Source organism: Dermacentor silvarum, chromosome 1 (assembly GCF_013339745.2).
Source record: "Dermacentor silvarum isolate Dsil-2018 chromosome 1, BIME_Dsil_1.4, whole genome shotgun sequence".
Taxonomy (NCBI): Eukaryota; Metazoa; Arthropoda; class Arachnida; order Ixodida; family Ixodidae; genus Dermacentor; species Dermacentor silvarum.
In genome coordinates, this window is record NC_051154.1 from 100,001,766 (window position 1) to 100,025,829 (window position 24,064).

The following is a 24,064-nucleotide window of genomic DNA, read 5'->3' on the forward strand; positions in this document are numbered from 1 at the left end:
ATAATCGCAATCGGCTGGCCGCGTGACAGGGCAATTAAACGTAGCTAGTCCCCGCAAACAACGAAAGTAAGTTTAAATTAAGCAGGTACATTGTACACTCGTTATGTCCTTGGCTACACCTTTAAATAACACGTTAGGTGACGGCCTGGAAAAAAAGAGAGAGAAAAAAAGAGAAAAAAACTTCGCCAATGAATAACGTCGCGCTGAATCAGCCGGACTCGTTGCTGTTGACGCGAGCTGAAATTTTCACGAATTAAAAAGCTACACAGAAAACATTCATGCACGAATTAAAAAGTCACATACTTCCACAGAAGCAACTTATCCTGAAAAAAAAAATCACTCAAATTCAGCTGTTAAACCATGTCCCATCCGCAAAGTAAACACAAAGGAACAGAAGAAGACTAGCAGGAAGCCAAATGGCAATTTCAGTGAAATGGCAAAGCAGCTAAACGAACTACAGCATTTCACAAAAGGGGCACAAGCTCATGGTATGTGCAATCTGCAACTAAATGCTAACAGTAAGACATGACAGAGTATGAGAACACATATACGAGGTAGGGCACAGAACACTGATATCTGGAATAGCTTTCCACACTAATGCAGTGACAACATTGCCATGGTAATGGGCAGCAAATGAACTACAAATCTGCAGCTGCTTGCTTTGCTTCAGCAAATCCGCACAATTAGCAAGGTGAAGTGAAAAAAAATAATAACAAGAGCAGGTTAGGCTATAGTTTAAGGTGTTTGGCTGAATTACGTTCCTCAGCAGATTGGATTTGTTTTCGCCTTTCACAAAAAAATGTCGCAGTTTCGCCCGAAAGGCGAAGCATCGATTGCGATAGCAAATTAGTAGAGAGCTATTTGGAGTAGGGATAGTGGTTTTATCGGCTGCATAAACTTGGACACATTCGCTTACTAACTGAATTAACAATCGTGGTGTCAGCGCGCACAAGCAAACATGGATAGATCACACTGAATGACCGCAGACAACGACTGTCAAAACGCTGGCAGCAAGCGCAGGTTCGCGCGGTCTATCGCTTCAACGGAAACTGAGCGGCGAATGCACAGCGCATACAAAGGTCAGAGCCGTGTGGAGATAAGAGACGGTGCGGGCGACCAGCACCGCCGGGCAAAGTGCAGAGGAGAAGTTGGCAGCAGAGGAGTAGCTGCCCCCCCCCCCCCTCCCGCGCTGCTTGCCCGCTTTCATGCTTTCGCGTGGGAGATTGAGTGGCAAGATACGCCTTTGGTGCGAGAGCACAGCACCGCCCCGCCTCCCTCCCATGCCCCCACGGCCTTTCGCGCGACGGTCGCGTTTGCTTTCCGCCGTGCGTTCGCTCTCCGTGATAGCGCGCGTCCCCTGCGCGCTTTCGCTCGCGCATACGGCGCGCGGCGACGGCAGAAATCTGGCTGAAGTGTCCATATAATTACTATCGCAATAAAAAGTGCAGTCTCATGATAACATAAAACGCTACCATAAGTGCAGTTAGGCTCTTTTCATGGTCTTCGCAACCGGCCTGCAAGGGCTTGCACATGATGTATCATGTGCAAAACATCCATGATACTTTCACTGTGAAATTTGCGCCCACTGAAGCAGTTGGTAAACACCTTTTCGGACCTCTTATTTATCACGTTTCTCTTTGGAGGCAAGCGCTTCTTTAAATGTGGGCAACGTTATAGGCAAGATGGTGGGAACATCGTCCGAGTACTCGTAGGCGTCTCCCGCGGAATCCGTATCTCCGTGCCATTGATCCAATGCACACAGTCTCTAACGATGAAGCGCTGCTCAAAATGTAGCTCACACAGTGCGGAATCATGTGTGAGCCTCTTATCGCATTTGTGCAAATTACGTTCCCAAACGCTTCTTCGCTCTCGGTCTACGGGCACTTTAAACAGTGAAAACTTCGCCGTTTCTTTGCTTCGCGAGTACCCTGCGCTGCAACGCTTAGGAGCCAATCGCGCGCTTTAGCACCACACATTGAGAGAAAAGCGCCAGAAACAGCACCTAACAAGCGCTTCCAAGCCACGAAGCAAGCAACCGCATGCAAGACGGTAAAACCCCTCAATAAGAAAAGTAGCGCCATCTCCTCTCTCCTCCTCCTGCGCCAGCGTTCACTCTCTCTTGTGTCGACTGTGGCTCCCCCTACGCGGTGCTGAACTAGCAGACGCTCTGCGAATGAAACGCTGTGGCTACGTGTCGCTCGCGCTCTTGAACTCGTATTTTGATCGCAATTTTTTTGCGTTATATTATGACTGGCTGCCGAAACAACGAGAGGACGCATAAATGCCGTTGCGCTTAGATGGCTGTACTATTAGCGGTGATACAGTGAGCCTAAAGCCTGAGCCATGCCACGCGCGACCTCGGCGTTGGTTGACCTAGCGCTGTCATCTCCGCGTTTCAGTAGCTCCAGTTCTTCGTTGGCCAGCGGCTAACGTGCTCAGCGGGCCTCTAACAATAACTACGCTGCGGGAGTGAATGATCCACTAGCTGTATATATGCAGTTGTCTTGCAGGTTTCACTGACTAGTGAGCTACCGATCATTCGGCGGAAGCGGTCCGTCGATAATGAGGCTAGTGGCTTCGCTCGCTTGCAGGAAGCCTTACACTACTCCACACATTTTTTTTTTTTTTTTTTTTTGCGGATTTGAGTAGCGAGGCAGCGGTCATCTTACAGGTGTATGCGAGGCTGCTTTTGCGGATCATATTGCCACACAGGCCACGCAAACACAACGCCATGAATTGTATAACGGAGTCAACAACAACCACGTGCGTTTGAAGACTTGATGAAATCCGGCCACGAAAGTTGCAAATGCAGCGCGAACATGCAGCGCGAACAATGCGGCACTTAGGAGGGAGAAAAACTAACGAAGCTTCACACAGCAAGTGGCAGCATGTGAGATTAGGGATCATTGAAGAATCGCTCGCTTACTTCACAGAGCCGGGACCATTGTGTTGGGTTGAAATCAGCCCAGCTGATTCTTTGAAGCCGGCTGGACCTTCCTCTGCGCCGCGTCTCGCTTCGCAGATGGAAATCCGGAAGAGTCGCTTGCCGTCTGTTTCGCGTGTTCTGCACCCAAATGCCGAGCAACACGGCATCGCGAACACTACGCCTTAAAGGCGCAAAGGAGACGCGATCCGTGGTGCCTCCATACAGCGCTCGCAATGGTCTGGCACCCCGATGGCGGCGGGAGCAAAAAACAAGCAAGAAAAAAAAGCGCGAGAGAGCACGTGACAGCATTCGCCCAATCCGAGGGCCGAGCGCCGAGTGAACGTGCAGGAGAGGAGGAAAGCGGCGATCTTCAAAACATGGCGCTACTTTTCTTTATTGAGGGGTTTTAAAGTGTGGGCGATTGCAGCGCCGCCGCTTCTTTCGCCACCGGCGGCGTCAGGCGCCGTATGGGTCGCTGGCTCCGCGCGCTGCACTGCCCCTCTAATACGGTGGCTAGATGGGTAGGTGTGCCGACCGGCGCCTCTGGAGCGTAGTTCACCGCTTCTCCGCGTCATGACGCAAAATTGGCGCTGCGGTCAGTAGAATGGTTCCGCAGCGCGCGTCGTCTGCTACAGGGCGCTGGCGGACTGGCGGCGAGCGAAAAAAAATAAAGCCCGTATTGGAATAGTTGTATGTCGTCTGTTCGTGTCAGTTTCAAAGGTGAAGAGCTCCGCATCTCTCGTACTGTTTGTAAGTTCCTAAACGATGTGGAATGTTCCAGGTAGGAAAAATGACCGGCGAGATTAGCGGCGGCGTTGCTCCACCAAAGAAGACCACCAAGGAGACCTACTGCTTCGCTCCAAACTGCAAGTCGGGCTCTAAATTTGTGAGAAAGACAGCGGAAATGTTCCGCTGTCTGACAGCGGAAATGTTATCCCCGAGCTGCTCAGTAGCTTGCTCAGTATCGGTACTGTGGCTAGATTGTATCGGCGACGTTAATGAGCAAGCGGTACACCGAAAAGCGTACGTCCATGAGCTCCTCGACGTTGGAAATTTGTAAGCCGCACATGAGGTGCTCAGCGCCTGCGACATCGAGCACCGCTGCGCTGCTACAGGGAAAAGAAAAGTGATTCTAGGCTGATATTCTATATATAGCGCAGGCTATGTAGCAAGGAAGTTCCTGCAAAGAACCAAGTGCTCCGATTGCTCAGGGACATTACTGAATTCAACAGAATGAGTAGGTCAGGGCTGTTGCTCCCTTCTGAAGCACTAAACAAACTGGTAGCATCGCTAGAAGACGCCTTCAAGCTGTGCTTCAGTTTAAATGAGTTACGAAGGAACAGTGTATCGCCGACTTTGCATCCTTTCTGCAGCTGAATCTCCCGAATTTGATCGGCTGTAAGCGGCACAAGAAAGAGCTCACAAACGATGTTGTGAAGTTCTATTCAATTATACGCCTTTACTTTCTTGTCAAGGGCAATAACATATGGCGCGCGAAAGCAACAGGGGGAAGAGGAAGCACCTGAAGATGAGGCGTGTGCTGTGAACAATGCTATGATGTGGTGGACCAACGTTGCGGCCTTGCTGGCGCTAGCTAATTTATGTTGGTGTGTCTGCTGACTCAAGTTACGAGAGCTTTTCTTGTATTTAAAATATATTCACGAATCTAGTCCAAGACATATTGCTTTATTTTATTACAATGAAACAGTGAACCATATGCACTTACCAACACAATTCTTCTCGCGCCAATTTAGATACCGTAACTGACGTAGCAATAAAACAATAGCTGGATTTCTCGAAATTGAAACATTAGAACTCGCTAAATATCATGTAAACACGGTTCCACATACCGTATAAAACCATTGCAGTATTGTTTTATGCATGGAAAAAATGCATTTACGTCTTTAATGCAATGGGCTGGAGCGCCGCGTTTATATCAATAAATGTAACCGATTGCCAAGCTAGAAAATTTACTTCAGCATTTCGTTTTTTCTGACTAGACGACAACAACAAGTTCCTCATTCTGGCTTGGCCTACACTGCTCATAACGGTATTATGACGCGCACTTCAAAGATACAATCAGAGGCAAGCGATACTATCAGACACGCAGCTCGTCTACACAGCGCAGCCGCCGTTGCGCGCCGCTGAACCGTTCTACTGTCCGCAGCGCCAATTTTGCGTCATGATGCGGAGAAGTGGTGAACTACGCTCGGTCGGCACACCTACCCATCTAGAGGTAACGCACTGCCACTGTAACGCGAGGGCGGTAAGGGCCGCAAAAGAGTACAAAGGTGTTCTTTGGCACAATGTTACTGAAACCGCATTTCTGCTTTTTTATTGATCGAACTTAGCAGGATACTGCACAGAACAGCTGTGAGGAATTCAGTCACATCAGCCCATGGAACGTATCCATGGAGGAAGGAATGCTCATACCACAGAACACCTAATAGCGACGGTTCACTTACGTTAGCTTTGAAGCCGACTGTTCTGCATTGAATGTAAGTGCGTTGACATTTCTTTCCTTGACTATTCTGAATGGATGGCAAGCACACAGTGCTGTGCTGCATGTTTTCCGAACGTCCGTCGGGAGCACACAACGCGCTGAAAAACCCGCTGCAGTGGCTATGGTGTTGCGCTACTAAGTCCGAGGGCGCGGGATCGACTCCCGGCCGCGGCGGCCGCATTTCGATGGGGGTGAAATGCAAAAACGCCTGTGTACCGTGCACTAAAAAGAAAAAAAAAGGGGGAACCCAGGTGGGGGGGGGGGTCAAATTAATCTGAAGTCCTTCTCTACGGCGCGCGCGCGCGCGCGCGCGCGCACTATACTGGTCGCCGCCCTAGCTCTCCCCGTCCACTGATTTCAGTATGAGGCGCGAGAAGGACTTCAGATTAACTTGACCACCTCATACTGAAATCAGTGGACGGGGGGAGCTAGGGCGGCGACCAGTATAGCGCGACGCGCGCACACGCACACGCACACGCACACGCACGCACGCACGCACGCACGCACGCACACACGCACGCACGCACGCACACACACACACACACACACGCACGCACGCACGCACGCACGCACGCACGCACGCACGCACACACACACACACACACACACACACACACACACACACACACACACACACACACACACACACACACACACACACACACACACACACACACACACACACACACACACACACACACACACACACACACACACACACACACACACACACACACACATTGTTGCAGGATGCGGCAGTGAAACAATAGAAGCTTGTAGGAAAAATACCAGAATTTTACTGACGTTTCGGCCGGGGTCCGGCCTTAACCCCGGTTGAGGCCGGTCCTCGGCTGAAACGTCAGTAACATTCTTGTATGTTTTGCTACGTGCTGTTATTTTTTTTTACACCCACCCACCCACCCACACACACACATACATATGGTGGTCCTGCCTTCGTCAGAGTGATTACTTTGATGAAGGCAGGACCAGCCTAAACGTTAGTAAAGTTATCTTTCGTGTGTGCCATACTAGGGCCTTCCTACGTGACAAAATGTGACTCTACGCGACAGTCGGTTACCTCGCAACTTTCAAAGGCCACAGAAGTTGTGTTTGGGTCGTTCACTTTTTCATTACTTATTTGGCGCCAAGAAAGGCAACCTGAAGCAGGTGCAGTGAAGCCAAATTTATCTAGAATTACACAAATTGTTTTGGGTGTTCTGCAAATAAATGGTAATATTCTGAGTGTATTTCAGGCATTTATTTAATGTGCTGATTCAATGAAGCACTTAGAACTTAGTATTTTGGAAACTTTTTTTTGGAAACTCGGGAGTAAAGGATTAAACATAGGTCATCTCCGAGCAAATAAGCCTATTAGCTGCAACACAGAACATTAGTTGCCTTGCTTCATTCATTGACAACCTCGGGTACTACAACAATATATTTTATGGTTTCACACCTACTTACCTACAAAAGTGGAGAAAATGCATGCGTCTTTGGTATAACACAGCGACTAAATGAATGGAAATTTACTGGTAACCTAAAGAAACCAAGGTGAACCTTCACTAATTCACGAGCAGGTAGCTTCACACTCAGGTGGCTCATGGAACAGTATGCTGTGCCAATAACCTTCTCTCAAGGGTGGTGACCATCATGTGCTGTGCCTCGGGCAAATGCATGCTGCAGTATGACGATACCTGTTTTCCTGTCTTTGCTCATGCCACTTCAACTGAATAATCTCGATTAATTCATTAATAGAAAAATTGGAGAGTTACTCGTGCCACACGGGCACAGAAAGTGGCATTCAATAGTTAAGGCCTTGAGTTCCTGAATGACATTTTTTTCGGTGGAGCTGCCACACGTACAAATTTACCGATGATGTGATGATGATCCGATGATGTCGATAACAGTGTCTTCTGAAGTGAGCAATTTTAGGGTAATCATAAAAAGATAAACATGCATTTACAAGTATAATCTGCCTTCAAGGTTAGTGAAATGTAGAAATAAGCATACTATAGTGCCGCTAGTTTTACTTTGTTGCTGTCTTTTACAATGTTGCAACCGACCGTAGTGTTATGATCGGCAAGGAATTCGACAGCTCAACTGTGTGGGATACATTGCCGCGTGCTTTCCCATGATGGGAGGCGGTTATCATCTTGGAAAACTCGGATCCCTCAAGTGTGGGGAACCTCGTCGCGCGCTATCGTCTTCCCGGACACTTGGCTCCCACAAGTGCGGGAAACATTGCTGCGCGCTATCGTCTTCCTAGAAACTGTACCTTTCAAATGTGGGAGACAGGTCGAGCGCTTTTCCCGTGATGAGATAATCCTCTTCATCCCCGAGAAAGCGTCACACCTCTACGACCTGAGCAGACGCAAAGGCGAGCAACCAAAAAAGAGGACTCGAGGGGGAAGAGGTCGTCAACTTGACAACCCGACAGAGGACTTCCACTTCCACAAGTTCCCTGAAGGAGACATCGGCTACCACAAGACCACGAGGGGTTATTTAAGGCCGTTCTGGCCCTCATGTTAGGCAGAACCGCTCGAGACTCGGATAGAGTCAAAACCATATACCAATGAAGTGAATACAATCTTTTCTAATTTTTTCATCATCACGATGCCCGCCTTCATCTCAGTCTCCTGATTTTTGCAGTGACGACCCACCTCACCCGTTCGAGATTATATCAATAGCAACGTAAGCCATTCCTAGTCAAATCCGAAGCCCAAAATCAAACTGGCGCTTGGCCCGTCGAAGCCCATTCCAATGCTGACCTCAGGAAGTTCACCAAATACAACTCCTTGCAGGAGTGTTGTAATTGAAAGCCATGGGGACTTGCCAATAGCCGCTACATAAGTCGATAGAAGGGAAGAACTCCACGCCTTGGAGACAGTCAAGGGCGTCGTCAATTCTCGGAAGAGGGTAAACATCTTTATGAGTTATTTTCAGACGATGGTAATCGACACAGAATCGAATCGATCCGTCCTTCTTAACTAGAACAACGGGAGATGCCCAGGGGCTATCCGAAGGCTGAATGACGCCGCACTTCAGCATGTCAGCTACTTGGTCGTCGATGACACGGCGCTCTGTCGCGGATACACGATATAGTCTTTGTTGCAGTGGCGCACTGGTACCCGTGTCGATGCGATAACAAACAGTTGACGTGTGGCCCAAGGGAACATGCTGGCAGTTGAAAGACGAACGGAACTTGTCGCGAAGGCGTAGAAGCTGGGCGCGTTGGGAAACAGTCAACGTGTTGGCAATGGAGCTATGTAGAACATCGGGCGAAGTTGGCTCCTGCACGGGGTTACAGGTCACTCCGGCGACCGCATGAGTGGCGATGGAACCAGTTGGCATGTTGATGATGGCAGCAGGGTCGACACACTGGATGCGGCCATCGCACTCCCCACGAAGCAAAGTGAGAGGACAGGACAATCGGTTGGAGATGAGCAGTCTGCTGACGCCGGCATGAACGTCCAAAACAGCGAAAGGCAGCGGATAACATTTGCGACGAGCAAAAATGGCAGATGGCGTAAAAAGTGTGCTGGCATCAGCAACAATGTTGCATGACACTGTGGCAAGGGCAAAAGAGTGCGGTGGAATTGTAATGTCATCGGCAACAAAAACTTTATATTCAAGTTCACGAGCGTCAAGGGGCGTTGCATAGCGCTTGAAATTCCACTTCAGCACGAGAACAGTTGATGATGGCCTTATTAGAGGAAAGGAAGTCCCAGTCCAAAATAAGATCGTGGGAACAAGAACACAGCACCAAAAAATTTGACGATGTAGAGGAGGCCGTTGATCACAACACGAGCAGTATACGCAGCTGCAGGCGTGATGCGGTCTGCGCTGGCAGTACGAAGGGATATGTTTGACAGGGGCGTCATAACTTTTCTGAGCAAACAGCAAAGTTTGGCACTAATAACTGAAACTGCGGCACCAGTGTCAACGAGAGCGAGTGCAGCGACGCCATCCACATATACGTCAATATCATTAGTCGGAGAAGAGAGAGGGCTTGGTCTGTTCGTGGGTGATGCAGTTCTCGCCTCTGGAACTGTGGCGATTAGTTTTCCTATTCCGGCGTAGAAGGACGACGGCGCATCGGCGAAAGCGAGCGACGTCGAGGCGATGGCGAACGGTGGTCAACAAGAGGCCGGTGGTCCGAGTAAGAAGACATCGGGCCAGGGTTCTGAGGCGTGGAGGACGACCGGTATGGTGAAACGTATGGTTCGGTGTTGAAGCTACGGCGGAAGGATGTTGGGCGGTGACGGCAAAATCGTGCAATGTGGCCAGGTAGACCACACGTAAAACATATTGGGCGGTTGTCAGGAGTGCGCCATTGTCCACTGCTCTGTGGGTACCGCGGCTGAACGAAGTGAGGAGCTGGACGCAGTGGCACGGCTGATCGGAATGGCGCAAAGGTCTGAGGTGGTGGTCGTGCGAGTGCCTCGGCATAGCTGAGAGGTGCAGTCACCTCGGGAAAAGCAACGGGAGTCGGAGTCTCGCGGGCAGAAGGGTGAGCTGCGCAAACTTGCTCTTGGATGACCTGGTGAAGGTTGGCCGGCAAAGGCAGGGGTAGTGATGTGGCTGAGGACAGTAGCGAAAGCTGACGAGCGACCTCAGCATGGACAAATTCTTTAATCTGGCAAAGCAGGGAGTTCATGTCAGGAGCCGCGGCCATGCTTGCGAGGCTTTCATCGGACACAGGTGGGCGGCCTGTGAGAAGACGCTGCCTGCAGAGCTTGTCGAAACTCTGGAAAAGCTCAATGACCTGAGAAACTGTGTCAGGGTTTTTTGACAGCAGCATATGAAAGGCATCGTCGGAAATGCCCTTCATGATGTGACGTACCTTGTCCACCTCCGCCATCGTCGGGTTGACACACCGGCAGAGGTCGACAATGTCCTCTATGTAGCTGGTGACCGTTTCACCAGTTTGCTGGGATCGGCTGCATAGGCGTTGTTCAGCGCAAAGCTTGTGCACGCCAGGGCGGCCGAAAACATTGGCGATGCTGGTTTTGAAGCGAGCCCACGTGCGGAGATCGGCTTCGTGGTTTCTAAACCACAGCTTGGCGACGCCCGATAGATAGAACATCGCGTTGTTGAGCTTGAGGGTGTCGTCCCATTTGTTAGTGTCGCTGGCGTGTTCGTATGATTCCAGCCAATCTTCAACGTCTTTCTCATCGGTTCGGTGCCGCTGAAGATGTCAGGATCCCGCTGACGCTGGGCACCGGCACATACGATGGCTGCAGTAACCGGTGGGGACATAGGCGGAAAGTTTTCAATTTCCCGGGGGGTGTGGCCCGACCAGCTTGCCTAAGCGGTCATATATATATATATATATATAGTTCAATTTCATAACCCGAGTCCCCTCGTACCACAAAGAGACTCGCATCTCTCGGATAAGCCATGCGAAAAGCCGATTAAGTTATTCACGTTAGGGAGATATGTGTGTTTTGTGCCTATAAGTCGCACAACTACACATAAATGAAAACAGCCATGTAAGAAATATTTTCCTGACTAAAGGTCAGTTGAAAAGATAAGACATAACATATATAAAACATACACAATATATAACAATTTCTGTACACAACTTATGACTACAATTATTAGCATAAAACAATGTGACTCCATGACGCAATACTTTATTTACTTGTCAAAGCATGCCTTATGCCACTGGTTTCATTTATTTCCCGGCGGCGGAATAAATGATTATAGAGTAATAAATTATCAGGCGCAGAAATACACAGTCATATTAACAAATAAATAAATAAGACACAAACGATATCTCAACAGTGGGAAAGGGCACGAGAGGAAGTTGTAAGAGCGTGGATTGCGTTTTTGAGCAGCTAATGCAGCATATGACAAATAAATATTAATAAGGAAAAAGCACAGCATAGACTGGGAAGCTCTAGAAATTGCGCAACGAAGCGTCTTTGCGTACCCAAAAGGCCTCGCCCTACTTGCCCTGTCATGCACCCAGTTTTCGTTTCTGGAAATAACTTTTTGCTTTGTTTTCTTAGCCAAATGGTTAGCTTTAACTTGTGAGTTGGCAACTTTCTCTTTCCTATTAAAGACATAATTTCTTTGTCTGATGGGATGATTTCACCTTGAGGGAAAATGTGTTCATTCGGGCACTTGTTCTAGCAATGAAGTCGTCGGCAATTTTATTTAAATTCATTTTGCGGGAGAGTTCTTTGTGAGTAGCACTGACAATTGGGCGAGTTGGTACGGATGCATGGCTTCAGAACGGCGCAACAAGGAAGACGACAGACGAAAGTTCTTTGTGAGTGTGCAAAATGGCCAGATGGTTCAAACGGGCTTGTCCAGTCGTCGACCGCAGGTACGTTTTCAGTTGCCGAAGACAAGAAAAGGACCTCTCGAATGTGCTTGATGAGACCGGTATGGTCAATGCAATGTTTGTTAGCTTGGCCATTTCCGGCAAAAGGTTTCGCAGGTGTTCGCCCTTCTCCCCCGAAAACATCTGCACGACGTCCTCGAATGTGTGCAATGGTGCCGACTTTTGTTGACTTACGATGTCAATGAGCATGTCTCTGTGCAAAATCAGCCGTCCTCGTTCAAGGTCGTCACCGTAGAACTTTGTTATGTATGCTTCGTCTTGCTTTCCTGTGGCAAACTGCTCAATGTGTGACATATGCTGCCACATCTCAGGTGGATATCTGTCGCTTAACGAGGACAGTACAGTGTCAAGTACTTCGTAGTACCGCTGGCGGTAGATGTCCTCCGCTGATGTGAACACGTGAGCTGAGGAACCTTCTTGATAGCGGTGTGGAGTTTTCTTTCGCCTAGCAGCTGGAACACACGGGTCCTCAACTCCTACTTTTCCTGCCTCTGCCAACACCTCCTCCCAAACCAAGGAAAAACTTTGCCTCAGTTCAGCGACGCTTGGAGTGACGGATTTCACCATTTTCTCCGCTTGGTGTTGTGTCTGGCGGTCATTCGGGACAAAGGAGGCCGGCGCCGACTCAGACGCGCCAACCTGGCGCCCTTTCTCGCGGCCGAGAATTGTCACCTGGGACTGAGGGATTAGCAGTTGGTCTCCGGGCTACCTCATGCGTGGCTAAACGGCAGCGTCGCCCCTTGGTGCGGTCCCGTGAATTACCAGCGCCGCCCGAACCACGACGACGCTACGCCGACTGCTGCCTTTCGAGACAGCCACCGCCCTACCTGGTTCCGCGAACTGACCACTATGGAGAGGCGAATCTTGAAAGGGGCCCGCGTCTGGCAATCCCGGGGGAACGACATCAACGTTCGGTTCCCAAGGTGTCAACCGCTGCCTGTGTTCGGGGGCGACCTAACAAGATTGGAGGCGGAGCCCGGCGGGAAACGACGACACATCACGTGCGGGATATGGCCACCTGATCCAAGATGCTGATTGGCTAAAAGAACTACAGTGTGTTCCCTCGTCGAGTGAAAGAGGGAAACGAAAGGGATAAAACAGGGGACTTGAGTGTTGTGAGACGCTTGAGGTTTGACCATGTAGAGCACGCTTGACGATGTAGAGACGCTCGACCATGGAGAACGCTCGGAGATGTAAACGCTACCACATGCAAAGATGTTAGCACGTAGACAGCTCCAATATCATGGAGCCCATCCTGTAATATACCATGTACAGTGTATATAAAACAGTTTTCTAATCTCCCTGGATAACTCCTCCTCTTGGCACCTGGCACGGCATCATACATGGAACCTTGATGGACCCTCGGACGTCGGGCTTTCACAACATTGGTCAAACCTGAGCATTCTTTTTTGTAAGGCGGTATTCAGTGCTTCCATTCGCGAGAACACTTTTGTCAGAAGCGTCAACATGAAAAACGATTCAAACTTGAACAGCATCCTTAAAAATCCGCTGGCTTTCGCACCGGCCTCAGTTCGCTCTTCGGATGCTGTTTCAGAGAAAAACGTTATGAGACTGCTATAATTTGAAAGAACTGATCGCAGTGATGAAGCCTTTAGTGTCCACCTTGTCGGGCAGAATTTTCGCAAGTTCACATCCTCTTCTACCTGAATCTCTTGAAAAGAAGCAACACGCTTTGGAGAGCAGGTCACGAAGTTTATCAGTTCAGTGACGGCGTAAAGAAAATCACAGCACATGTCTACTTTCTGGCCGACATCATGCAAAACCAAATTCAGGATGTGCGCTAGGCAGTGTACATATAGCGCGCGAGGTTCCTGTTCTTGCATGAGAGCTTGTACTCCTCGGTGCTTTCCTCTCATGTCTGCCGCACCATCATAGCACTGCCCGCGGCACTTTTCAATTGGCAGATTAAATCTACAAAGAATGTCTTTCAATATAGCAAAGAGGCTCGTCGCTGTGGTGTCCGTCGTGTTGAAAAACCCACAGAACAGCTCCTCTACTTCCAGGCTTTCTGTGACCACCCGAAAACAAACTGAAAGTTGTTCTTTGACAGAAATGTCTGCTGTCTCGTCCATAATGACAGCGTAGTGCTCTGCCACACGAACTTCGTCTGTGAGTGAACGAAGGATGTCATGTGCCATGAGTTCCACCATCTCGTTTAAAATCTGGTGAGAAATCCATTTGTATTTTGTTCTTAAAAGCCATGATCGCAATGAAGGAATATCATTAGCCCGGAGTTCCAGCAGCTGCTTCAAATTACTCTGTGTCTTCGTGGCCACGTATTGCTAAGCCTTGGGTCGACAGGTACAGTAGTGACGACATTGTTGCTAGGAGAACCTTGTCGGGCGTCGTCCATTTCTTTCGCCTTTCCCTTGGCGCAAGCATATGCCACATTCGCGCTGCCTTTTGCAGCTACAACGGCATTACATGCCTCCTTATGAAAATTAGACCTCTCATGGGATTTAAATCTGTCAATTGCCTTTTTCCAGTTTGAGAAACCATTTTTCACAAATGCCAGGTAAGAATCCTTGTCTTGGGAAGTGTTAGGGAGCGGCAGTTTCATCTCTGATGCTGTGCAACAGGTCTCGCAAAACGCCTTGTCACTGTGGACATTGTAAGATAACCACTTGTAGGTACTTTTCCAGGTAGGCTGGAAGCGCCGCCCTTGTTTTTCTGTAGATGGTGCATCAGAAACCTCGCCGATGGATCGAATTTTGGAAGGACCAGCTTCTGCAGTGCACACAGAGCTTGGTGTGCTAGTGTCATCAGCGCGCGGTGGAGCTTCAGCGACTGAACTGGAAATGCTGGATGAGGGACGGCTCTCCTCGCAGTCTTCACCAGGGGCTTTCCATTTCCTGATCAGATATTTTTCCATTGCTTTTGAACAGTCTGCAAGAGAAATGAATAACATTCCGAATAGACGCTCGCATAAACATACAAAGTTCGGTATAATATTCATATTCAGAGTTGGTCAAGCGCGTAGGAACCCTGCTCAATTTTTAAAAAGACAAAAAAATCTTGACTATTTCTGGAAGCATGAAGAATTATCCCGGGGGGCGGTAAAAAACCCCAATTTCACAAAAAAAAAATAGGATTTGCCAAGTCTGAATGACGGCGCCGCCTGTGGCAATGAGCTGTAAAAATTTTCGGCTACCCATAATATAATTTAGTGCGCGCTGCAATAAAGGTATGCGTCTTCTTGAATACGCGAATACACATGGCATACGTACTATCACGATGAAATGAAATGCGAACAGCGGAGCGCGTGGCTGAAGCATAACAAGCCTGAAGGTATAGGGCGCGCCGTCCGGTTATCACCATTGACAGGCGCACACGTCCGGTTTGATCGTGCTGTGCAATGATGCACCCCCTATACTGCGATATTTTTGTTTGCGCTGTCCAATTTGCGATGTCATCATTACTGCACCGTCAACTTTTCTCTTTTTGAAATAACAGAGAAGCAGAACACAAACAAAAATATCACAGTATAATCATCGGTCGCGAATAACCAGACACTTGTGATCTCTGCAGCTACATTATTATTGCCATCAAACAAAAATATAAAGCAGATAAGACGTTTGATGTAAAAAGAAAATGCAGGCGCTACATTTGTGAACTACATCCACACGTCATGTTATTTTAATTCTTTGAGCGCACTGCCGCACGACGGTGGCATAAGATAACACGCTCTATCTCCTGTTCCTAGTCCCTCAAAGTGCCACCGGGCCATGATTGCCCCGTTAGATCTCTCACAGGCGTGCAGACGGTGCAGTTACTTTGTTTACAGGCGCCGTGACACCGCGGTACATTAAACCGCAGTCGGCGCGTTTCTTTTGCCGAGAGCCGCGAAAACGAATTGTTTCGATGAGCGATGCGCCAAGCGAATATGCAGCTTGCTTTTTCTTACGCCTGAGTGTCTACCCACTTTCTTTGCTGGCGCTCGCATGCGCATTTTAACTTTCGTCATGGCAATGTGTGCTGGCTTCACTGCGAAGGAGCTCGGGCTCATAATTTGACACAGAAATTACTTTTCGGGTGCGGGAGCGGCATGAGGACGCTGAACAACGTGTCACACGTTAAAGAACTACCACAAAGGTGCAGATCACGGCTGTTGTGAAAATAGAAATAAGTTGTGTGGCTGTTAGCATGTTTGTGAACACGTTGTGCAGCATGACCATACATTTTGGAATACATTATTCAAACTACATACAAAGCCATTTTGTCAATCTATTGCCGCTTGAGCAAACTGTTGCTATTTTTAAAGGCTATTCTCTCAATTTCTTAAACTGGAATAATAGATCTGCCACTGGGGAACCAATTTTGCGAGAATGAATAATCCTCAAAGGCCGATTCTCTACGCGATCAAGCATTCCGCGCCTACACGATCCTTACATAAACACAGTAGTTGTCTTACACAGTAATTGCCTTACACAATCAAAACCACGCACGTTTACTTTTCACTTGTTCCTGAAGGTTTCCTCACTGCCTCCTCGGCTCGTATTAGGGCCTGATAAGTTTTGCCAACTGAATACCTCGTACATGCCTTATTGTAGGAGCACTCTCTCTGTAAGACTGCCGTCCTGGTACAGAACGGCTCAGAACTAAGCGATAGCTCCCACTTTTTCCTTTTATTAAAACTTACCGCCACGCAATGTTCATAAAGACGCTCCCCTCCATTAGAACGAGTTCGAACAATTTTCCGAATCAGTCAGCGCCGACCACTTTTGGTCACTCTGGGTGGCTTAAGTGCGGGCACTTGCGCTCCTGCTGACGTGGTAGCCGACTTTGACGCCGCCAGATGCGCAAGGCTGCCATAAAGAACCATGTACGATCGCGCGCATATAGTATTATAGTTAAAGCAAGTCAAAGTATCATGACGATGCACTTCACATTGCTTTCGTGCTGACGACGCTTACTGCGACAGTGAACCTCTACTAAAGACGTCGAGTATTTGAAGGGGTATGCATTAATAATGGAAGACTTCACTCACCTGTTCGGACCGATCAGGTCGCAGACGTCAGCTGTCAACTTGTCTGCATGGGCAGGCACTCGCTTAATTTCACAAGTGAGATGAGTGAGGTGCATCCAAAGGGCCTGGACACGATGGTACTACCTCGTTGAAAAACCAGCGAGCTTTTAGGGGCGAAGCTCCTTAGGGTGTGGGTCTGTCCCTCCTCTGTAGTATGTAGTAGTAGTAGTAGTAGTAGTAGTAGTAGTAGAAGTAGTAGTAGTAGTCGTCGTCGTAGTAGTAGTCGTCGTAGTAGGTAGCCACGTCTACTTTTATGAGAAAAAAAATTTCCGAAAGTTGTGTCCGTAGTGGAATCGAACCATGGACCCCTCGCTTCTGAACGCGCGGCGCTAACCACTACGCCACGAAGCGCACATGGACACACGCACCACGATGGCAATAAATACCCAACATTAACGAAAGACTGCGCGTTTCTAACGCGTTTGTGCTAGCGCGTTACGGCCCGTGTAAGAAGCTGGTGTAAGACGCTGTGGCCTCTCCGCCTTACCCCCGTATTCATAAACGCTGATGGCGTCGGCAAATGCGGTGCACGTTCCGGCATGTGTAAACGGCTGCGTAAGATGCTGTGGCCTCTTCCCCTTAGAGTACTGCACGTTTCTAACGCGTTTGTGCTAGCGTCCCCTTAAGCGGGAGATGGTGCAATTATAATGAAGGGCGCTGTTATAAAATAGGAATGACGTCACATATGGCACGTGTCATTGGTGGAAGTCAATCGTTCGATTTAGTGCGGCCAGACTGGGCGAATTACACGGAAGATTCACGGTTTACCGATGATTCCCTCTGGAGCTTCGCCCACTCATCATCATTCACCCCGTGGATATGCGGTGTTTTTTTAAAGTCCTCTACATTTCCAAAGTTGTGCACATGAAAACCACAACGGACACAATGGCGCTTCGCTTGGTTCTCCTATCTCGGATTCTCCACCTGCTCAAACGCGAAGGTGCCTCCTGCTAATCCTCACAAGACATCACTATAGACGGCGCAGTGGCAGCGCGCTAAGCTTAGGGTTCTTGCAAGGCTCAGAAGAGAAGGCAGCGGCGCATGCGCAGAGTACGTCTTGAACGCGCGGTCACTTTATCGATAAAGCGTGCGCTTTGAAAAAAAAGGGGGGGGGGGGGGGACAAAGCGTGGCGCGTATCTGCTAGTTTGTAGTGACTGCGGCTGTCCGTGCGCCTGGGCAGTACTACATACGCGGGTCGCGCGCTTTATTTTGGCGGTAATCTGCGCGCGGTATCTTGAAAGCGATCCGTAGACGGCTAATACCTTTGTACGCGCTGTGTTTTTGCCGCTCAGTTTCCGTTGAAGCGATAGACAGTACGAAGATCACTGCTTGCTGCTGCTAGTGCCGCACTTTCATACGCCAGCGTTTTGACGGTTAGTGTCAGAGGTCATCGAGTGTGCTGTGTTCATGTTTGCTTGGGCGCGCTGACAACATGCTTGATAATTCAGTTAGTAAGCAAATGTTTGCAAGTTTATACGGCCGATAAAACTACTATCCTTACTTCATATAGCTGTCTACTAATTTTCTATTGCAATCGATGCTTCGCCGTTCGGGCGACACTGCGCCTCTTTCTTTTTTTCTTCTTTTTACGTTTAGTGCGAGTGTAAGCGCTGCTGCGCATGGCGGCTATTGATTCTGATTGCGAGTGAATCCGTCTTAGCCTCACTTCGGTTACTGAGTAAATTATTTTTATTTATGACCGCTGCAGGCATGTGCGGATGTTTCCATCCCTAATAAATGTTGTAAGTTATTAGAACAGTTTTTGGTTGGTTTTTTTTCGTGAGTCGGGTTAGCATTGCCTACTGCAAACAGTATACATTAAACCGCAGTCGGCGCGTTTCTTTTGCCGAGAGCCGCGAAAACGAATTGTTTCGATGAGCGCGTACAAAGCGCGCTCATCGGCTCATCGGCTCCACAGCGCGTACAAAGGTATTAGCCGTCTACGGATCGCTTTCAAGATACCGCGCGCAGATTACCGCCAAAATAAAGCGCGCGACCCGCGTATGTAGTACTGCCCAGGCGCACGGACAGCCGCAGTCACTACAAACTAGCAGATACGCGCCACGCTTTGTCCCCCCCCCCCCCTTTTTTTTCAAAGCGCACGCTTTATCGATAAAGTGACCGCGCGTTCAAGACGTACTCTGCGCATGCGCCGCTGCCTTCTCTTCTGAGCCTTGCAAGAACCCTAAGCTTAGCGCGCTGCCACTGCGCCGTCTATAGTGATGTCTTGTGAGGATTAGCAGGAGGCACCTTCGCGTTTGAGCAGGTGGAGAATCCGAGATAGGAGAACCAAGCGAAGCGCCATTGTGTCCGTTGTGGTTTTCATGTGCCAAGCGAATATGCAGCTTGCTTTTTCTTACGCCTGAGTGTCTACCCACTTTCTTTGCTGGCGCTCGCATGCGCATTTTAACTTTCGTCATGGCAATGTGTGCTGGCTTCACTGCGAAGGAGCTCGGGCTCATAATTTGACACAGAAATTACTTTTAATACTCAGACACACAACATTCATGTGCATTTCACACGCCGCTGATAAAAGACTCTGCTGAAGGAGCCACTGAAGACTGCCGGTTTTTCTTTTCAGGGTCAAAAAAAGCACGCAAAGCAATTTGAAGAGAGGTGAACATTCTTCTTCTTTTGGGGGTTTTACGTGCCAAAACCAGTTCTGATTATGAGACACGCCGTAGTGGAGGGCTCCGGATTAATTTTGATCACCTGGGGTTGTTTAACGTGCAGTAAAACGCAAGCACACGGGCGTTTTTGCATTTTGCCTCCATCGAAATACGGCCGCCGCGGCTAGGATTCGATCCCGCGCTCTCGTGTTCAGCAGCGCAACGCCTTAGCTGACTGAGCCACCGCGGCGGGTGAGAAAACATCGTCATCATCATCATCAGCCTATATTTTATATCCACTGCAGGGCGAAGGCCTCTCCCTGCGATCTCCAATTATCCCTGTATTCCAAGCGTATTTCAACTTGCAGGTGCAAGTAGGAATACGCTAGCGCAAGGCAGGGGTAATTGGAGGTGAACATAGAGCAACGTATTCATTCTCCAGGCATAACCTATCCTTACAATTAGAAATAATTGTTACTTGGCTAAATCCTTCTCTTTAAAAAATGTAAGTATATATTTAAATATATTGCATGTGTGTGTATAGTGTTCACAGTCAAAATTAAAAAAAAACAAAAAACGTTGAAGTGAGAAAAAATGCTTATGAGGTAGCCGCCGCTGGCGCTTCTAATGCGCTTGTCGTCCTATGGTCAGGATTTGCAGAAATAAAGTGAAAGTGTGAATGTAAAGCCGTGCACGTCCGCGCTGATGCAGTAAGCTTTTCAGCCACAATAAAATTTTTAGTTAAACGTTGAGGCAACTGTAAAGAAACCGCAAATGATGTGGGCAACAGAACTCTGGTGATGACACTTTGGCGAAAAATGGGGGGAGCTCGAGCCCCAGAGCCCCCCCGTAGTCGGCGCCTATGGGTGGGGATGTCGGGCTGGGGTCGTCAGGCATGACGGACGACAGAGTTCGGGTGCGTAATTCTAGGTTGGGGGAAACCGCAGCATCTCCACAAGAATCTAATGCGAACACAGGACAAGAAAGCAGCAGGCAGCGTTCGCAGCATGTCTCGACCAGAGCAGCTCGGGCAATCTCGAGCTCGTGCTTCCCAGATGACTGGCGATGTGGCAGCAGCGCCGCGCATTCCTCTTCACTACAGTATAAATTAATTTTTACATGGTAGAGACTGTTTCAAATACTTTAATTATATTGCACTGAGCAAGTTATGGCGTTGAGAGTACGCATTTCTCAGTCGAATGAGTTCTGGCATTCGAATGCCTTCGGTGACGAATGGCGTTAAGGCGAATGCCATTTGATTTGCACGTGTGGCACCCCGCGAATGACATTAAATCTTAAGGCATTTGGAAGTTAATGCCATTTTCGGTGCCCGTGTCAACGTTTATAGATACAAAGTATCTATAAACGTTGGCCCGTGTAACACAGGTATAAGAATTGCCCTGCAGATGGCACTACTGGTAATAAAATCACCTCCAGCGCTTGTTGAATTAATGCCGCAGTGCTACAGTTGACCTGCCGATGGAGGGCCGAGCCCCTCCTTAAAAAATTGGAGGGGGGGGGCACCCCCCCCCCTGACTTTAAGCACTGGTTTTAGCACGTGGAACTCCAGAATATAATTTTTAAAACGGTGCGAAATATGCGGTGAGGTGTCTTCACGCTAGTCAGTGTCTAACCAAATCAACACTTTTCCAAAGACTGTTAGAAAATGTTAGTAGATGGCTGCAATCAATTACATTTTTCAATGAAATAATTGTAATTGGTTACTTTTTTTGTGTAACTTGTAGAGTCTGTGCACAACCGAACAAGAAAGTGCAGTGTATGAAGCAGGCAGCCATGCCCATCTGTGTGCGTGCGTGCATGAACCTGCTTATTTACTACCTCAGTACAAGTGGACCTGGAAAAGCCCAAATGGAAAAACAAGGAATGAAATAGATTTCATACTCTCTGCCGATCCCAGCATAGCACAGGATGTAGAAGTGTTAGGTAGGGTAAAGTGCAGTGACCATAGGTTAGTGAGGTCTAGGATTTCTCTCAATTTAAGGAGAGAAAGAATAAAGTTATTCATGAAGAAACAGGCCAACCTCGACGGAGGAAGGGTAAAAGCAGACCAATTCAGGCTGGTCATCATCATCATCAGTCTATATTTATGTCCACTGCAGGACGAAGGCCTCTCCCTGCGATCTCCACTTACCCCTGTCTTGCGCTAGCTGATTCCAACTTGCGCCTGCGAATTTCCTAACTTCATCACTCCACCTAGTTTTCTGCCGTCCTTGACTGCGCTTCCCTTCTCTTGGTATCCATTCTGTAACTCTAATGGTCCACCGGTTATCCATCCTACGCATTACATGGCCTGCCGAGCTCCACTTTTTCCACTTAATGTCAACTAGAATATCGGCTATCTCCGTATGTTCTCTGGTCCCCACCACTTTCTTCCTGTCTCTTAACGTTAGACCTAACATTTTTCGTTCCATTGCTCTTTGTGCGGTCCTTAACTTGTTCTCGAGCTTCTTTGTTAACCTCCAAGTTTCTGCCCCATATGTTAGCACCGGTAGAATGCGATGGTTGTACACTTTTCTTTTCAACGACAGTGGTAATCTCCCAGTCAGTATTTGGTAATGCCTGCCGTATGCACTCCAGCCCAATTTTATTCTTCTATAAATTTCTTTCTCATGATCAGGGTCCCCTGTGAGTAATTGACCCAGATAAACATACTTCTTTACAGACTCTAGAGGCTGACTGGCGATCCTGAATTATTATTTTGTAAGAAACCACCTAACAAGAAAGATAATAAGGTTCCAGTACTGTAGCCATGATGCTATATGTGCTGAAGGTCTTCTCAGGTTTTTCATAAGGGGAACTAGTACGATGTAACTAAATATGCAAATACGGCATCTGACTTTCAGCAGTGTTGCACCGTTTTGCCGCCGACTTGGAAAGCATCATGCATGCAGAGACAACCCTACTACTGATGAAGTTTCACTAGCAAAACAGCTGTCGTCGACACATTTGTTTATATTTTCTGCACCAGATAAGTTGGCAAATCTCAGTTGACAGATTGTTCTTTCTTTTTGGCATTGCATGCTGCATCATTAATCACTGGTGTTAAGGTGAATTCATATGTCTACTGAATGTAATGCTGAGCTTACATGAAAGAATAAACATAGATACTTGTGCCGCACTGTGTATAAACACATGCTGAGGACACAGTCACTAGTTATGCTTAGTGCCTCTTATTACATGAACAAAAACTGATGTGCCAAATTTACAGCATTGCAGGTAGCATCAGTGTGCTTGTAAGAGGAACTGAAGTGACAGCGGGCTGTAAAGTATTAGTTGCAAGGCTACTACTAAGCCAGAAAATGAGGAAACGAGCAAATCATGTTGGCAGCAACGAGACATTGTAACTAGGCCCAAAGGATCGATGCTATGTTTTCTATCATCTTTTAACCCTTACTGCTTTAATTTTAATTTTCTTGTGAAAATAAAGTCGCACTTTCGCCTTTCAGGCGAAACATTAATAGCGATACAGCTACACGAAGTAATGGTCGTAGTTTTATTGGCCGTATAAATTGCAGTAAACATGCGCTTACTAATTAAATTAGCAAGCATGGTAACGCGCGCACAGGAAACATGAACAGATGTAACTCTATGACCGCGAACATGCTGTCACAATGCTGGCGTGGTGAAGAGTGCTAACAGAGGGGGGCGAACGCTTCTGCTGCCTCTCCCTTCAACGCGTCCTCCTGCAGTAGGCACATGCGAAGACAGCACACATGCAGCTACCAGCCATCTCGGCTCGCAGAGATCACTTGCACTCGATGGAGATTGCTTCCGAGATAGGGTGCGGGCGGCGCACGACCTGGCTAGAGGAAGAGATGCGCACATTTCTTCAGCTTTTGAGAAGCTACCATGAAGGGACAGAACACATGAATAAGTTTACAGTGCTACTAGTGTTCCTAAGTTATGTATATTGGTACACATAAATAGCCATGAGAGTGGGCGTGGGATGATAGACGTGATGTATTTTAATTGGTATAACAGCGTGCTCAACGTGCTGTGTTGTGGAATTGGTCTACACTGATGGAGCGTTTTCTATGTGCAGACCATTTCTTTAGCATATTAAAATATAGCTTGTGAGATATTTTGCTTCTGCTGCTGGATTATGAAGATGGACGTGCACGACAAATAATTGTTACATAGCTAACAGGATTGCGTTGACTTACTGAGTTTTACATGGCATAGTTAAAATTTTGCAGGTAATTTCCATGGCAACATTGTTTCGTAAGATTGTGCGTCATGATATCTGCTATTACTGGTTTGATTAAAAATATGAATCTCTATCACAGAATGCCACGAGGCCTGTAAGCCGTAGTGGATGAGTATTGGCTCAAATGAAGCCAAGAATGAAACTTAGAAAAGCATAGTGTAAATTATTTGTATAATTTAAATGTATAACTTTTCGTGGTGAATATGAATTCCATAAATTCAGTTATACCGTCCAACATTATGTACTCTTTATATGTCGACGACCTTCAAATTGCATGCTGTGCCTTGGGTATGTCTACATGCGAAAGACAAACCCAGATAGCAATACACAAGTTGAAGCAATGGGCCGATAAAAATGGATTTCGTTTTTCTACACAAAAAACTGTGGCAGTCGTGTTT

At 47.9% G+C, this 24,064-nt stretch overlaps 2 protein-coding genes across 5 annotated transcripts in view; both read left to right on the plus strand.

Moving 5' to 3' along the window:
• Positions 1-24,064, plus strand: part of LOC119433473 (putative sodium-coupled neutral amino acid transporter 7) — a 531,279-nt gene that overhangs the window by 137,098 nt on the left and 370,117 nt on the right. The gene's annotated exons all lie outside the window — the stretch shown is intronic.
• LOC119433496 (uncharacterized) overlaps positions 5,180-24,064 on the plus strand; it is a 54,959-nt gene continuing 36,074 nt past the window's right edge. For all 3 annotated transcript variants that reach the window (XR_007468141.1, XM_049671642.1, XM_037700737.2), the window contains exon 1: positions 5,180-5,424. Coding sequence is in view for 1 of the 3 variants with exons in the window: in XM_037700737.2 (XP_037556665.1) it covers positions 5,423-5,424 (2 nt within the window). In the remaining 2 variants the exon portion in view is untranslated. The remainder of the gene's footprint in view (positions 5,425-24,064) is intronic.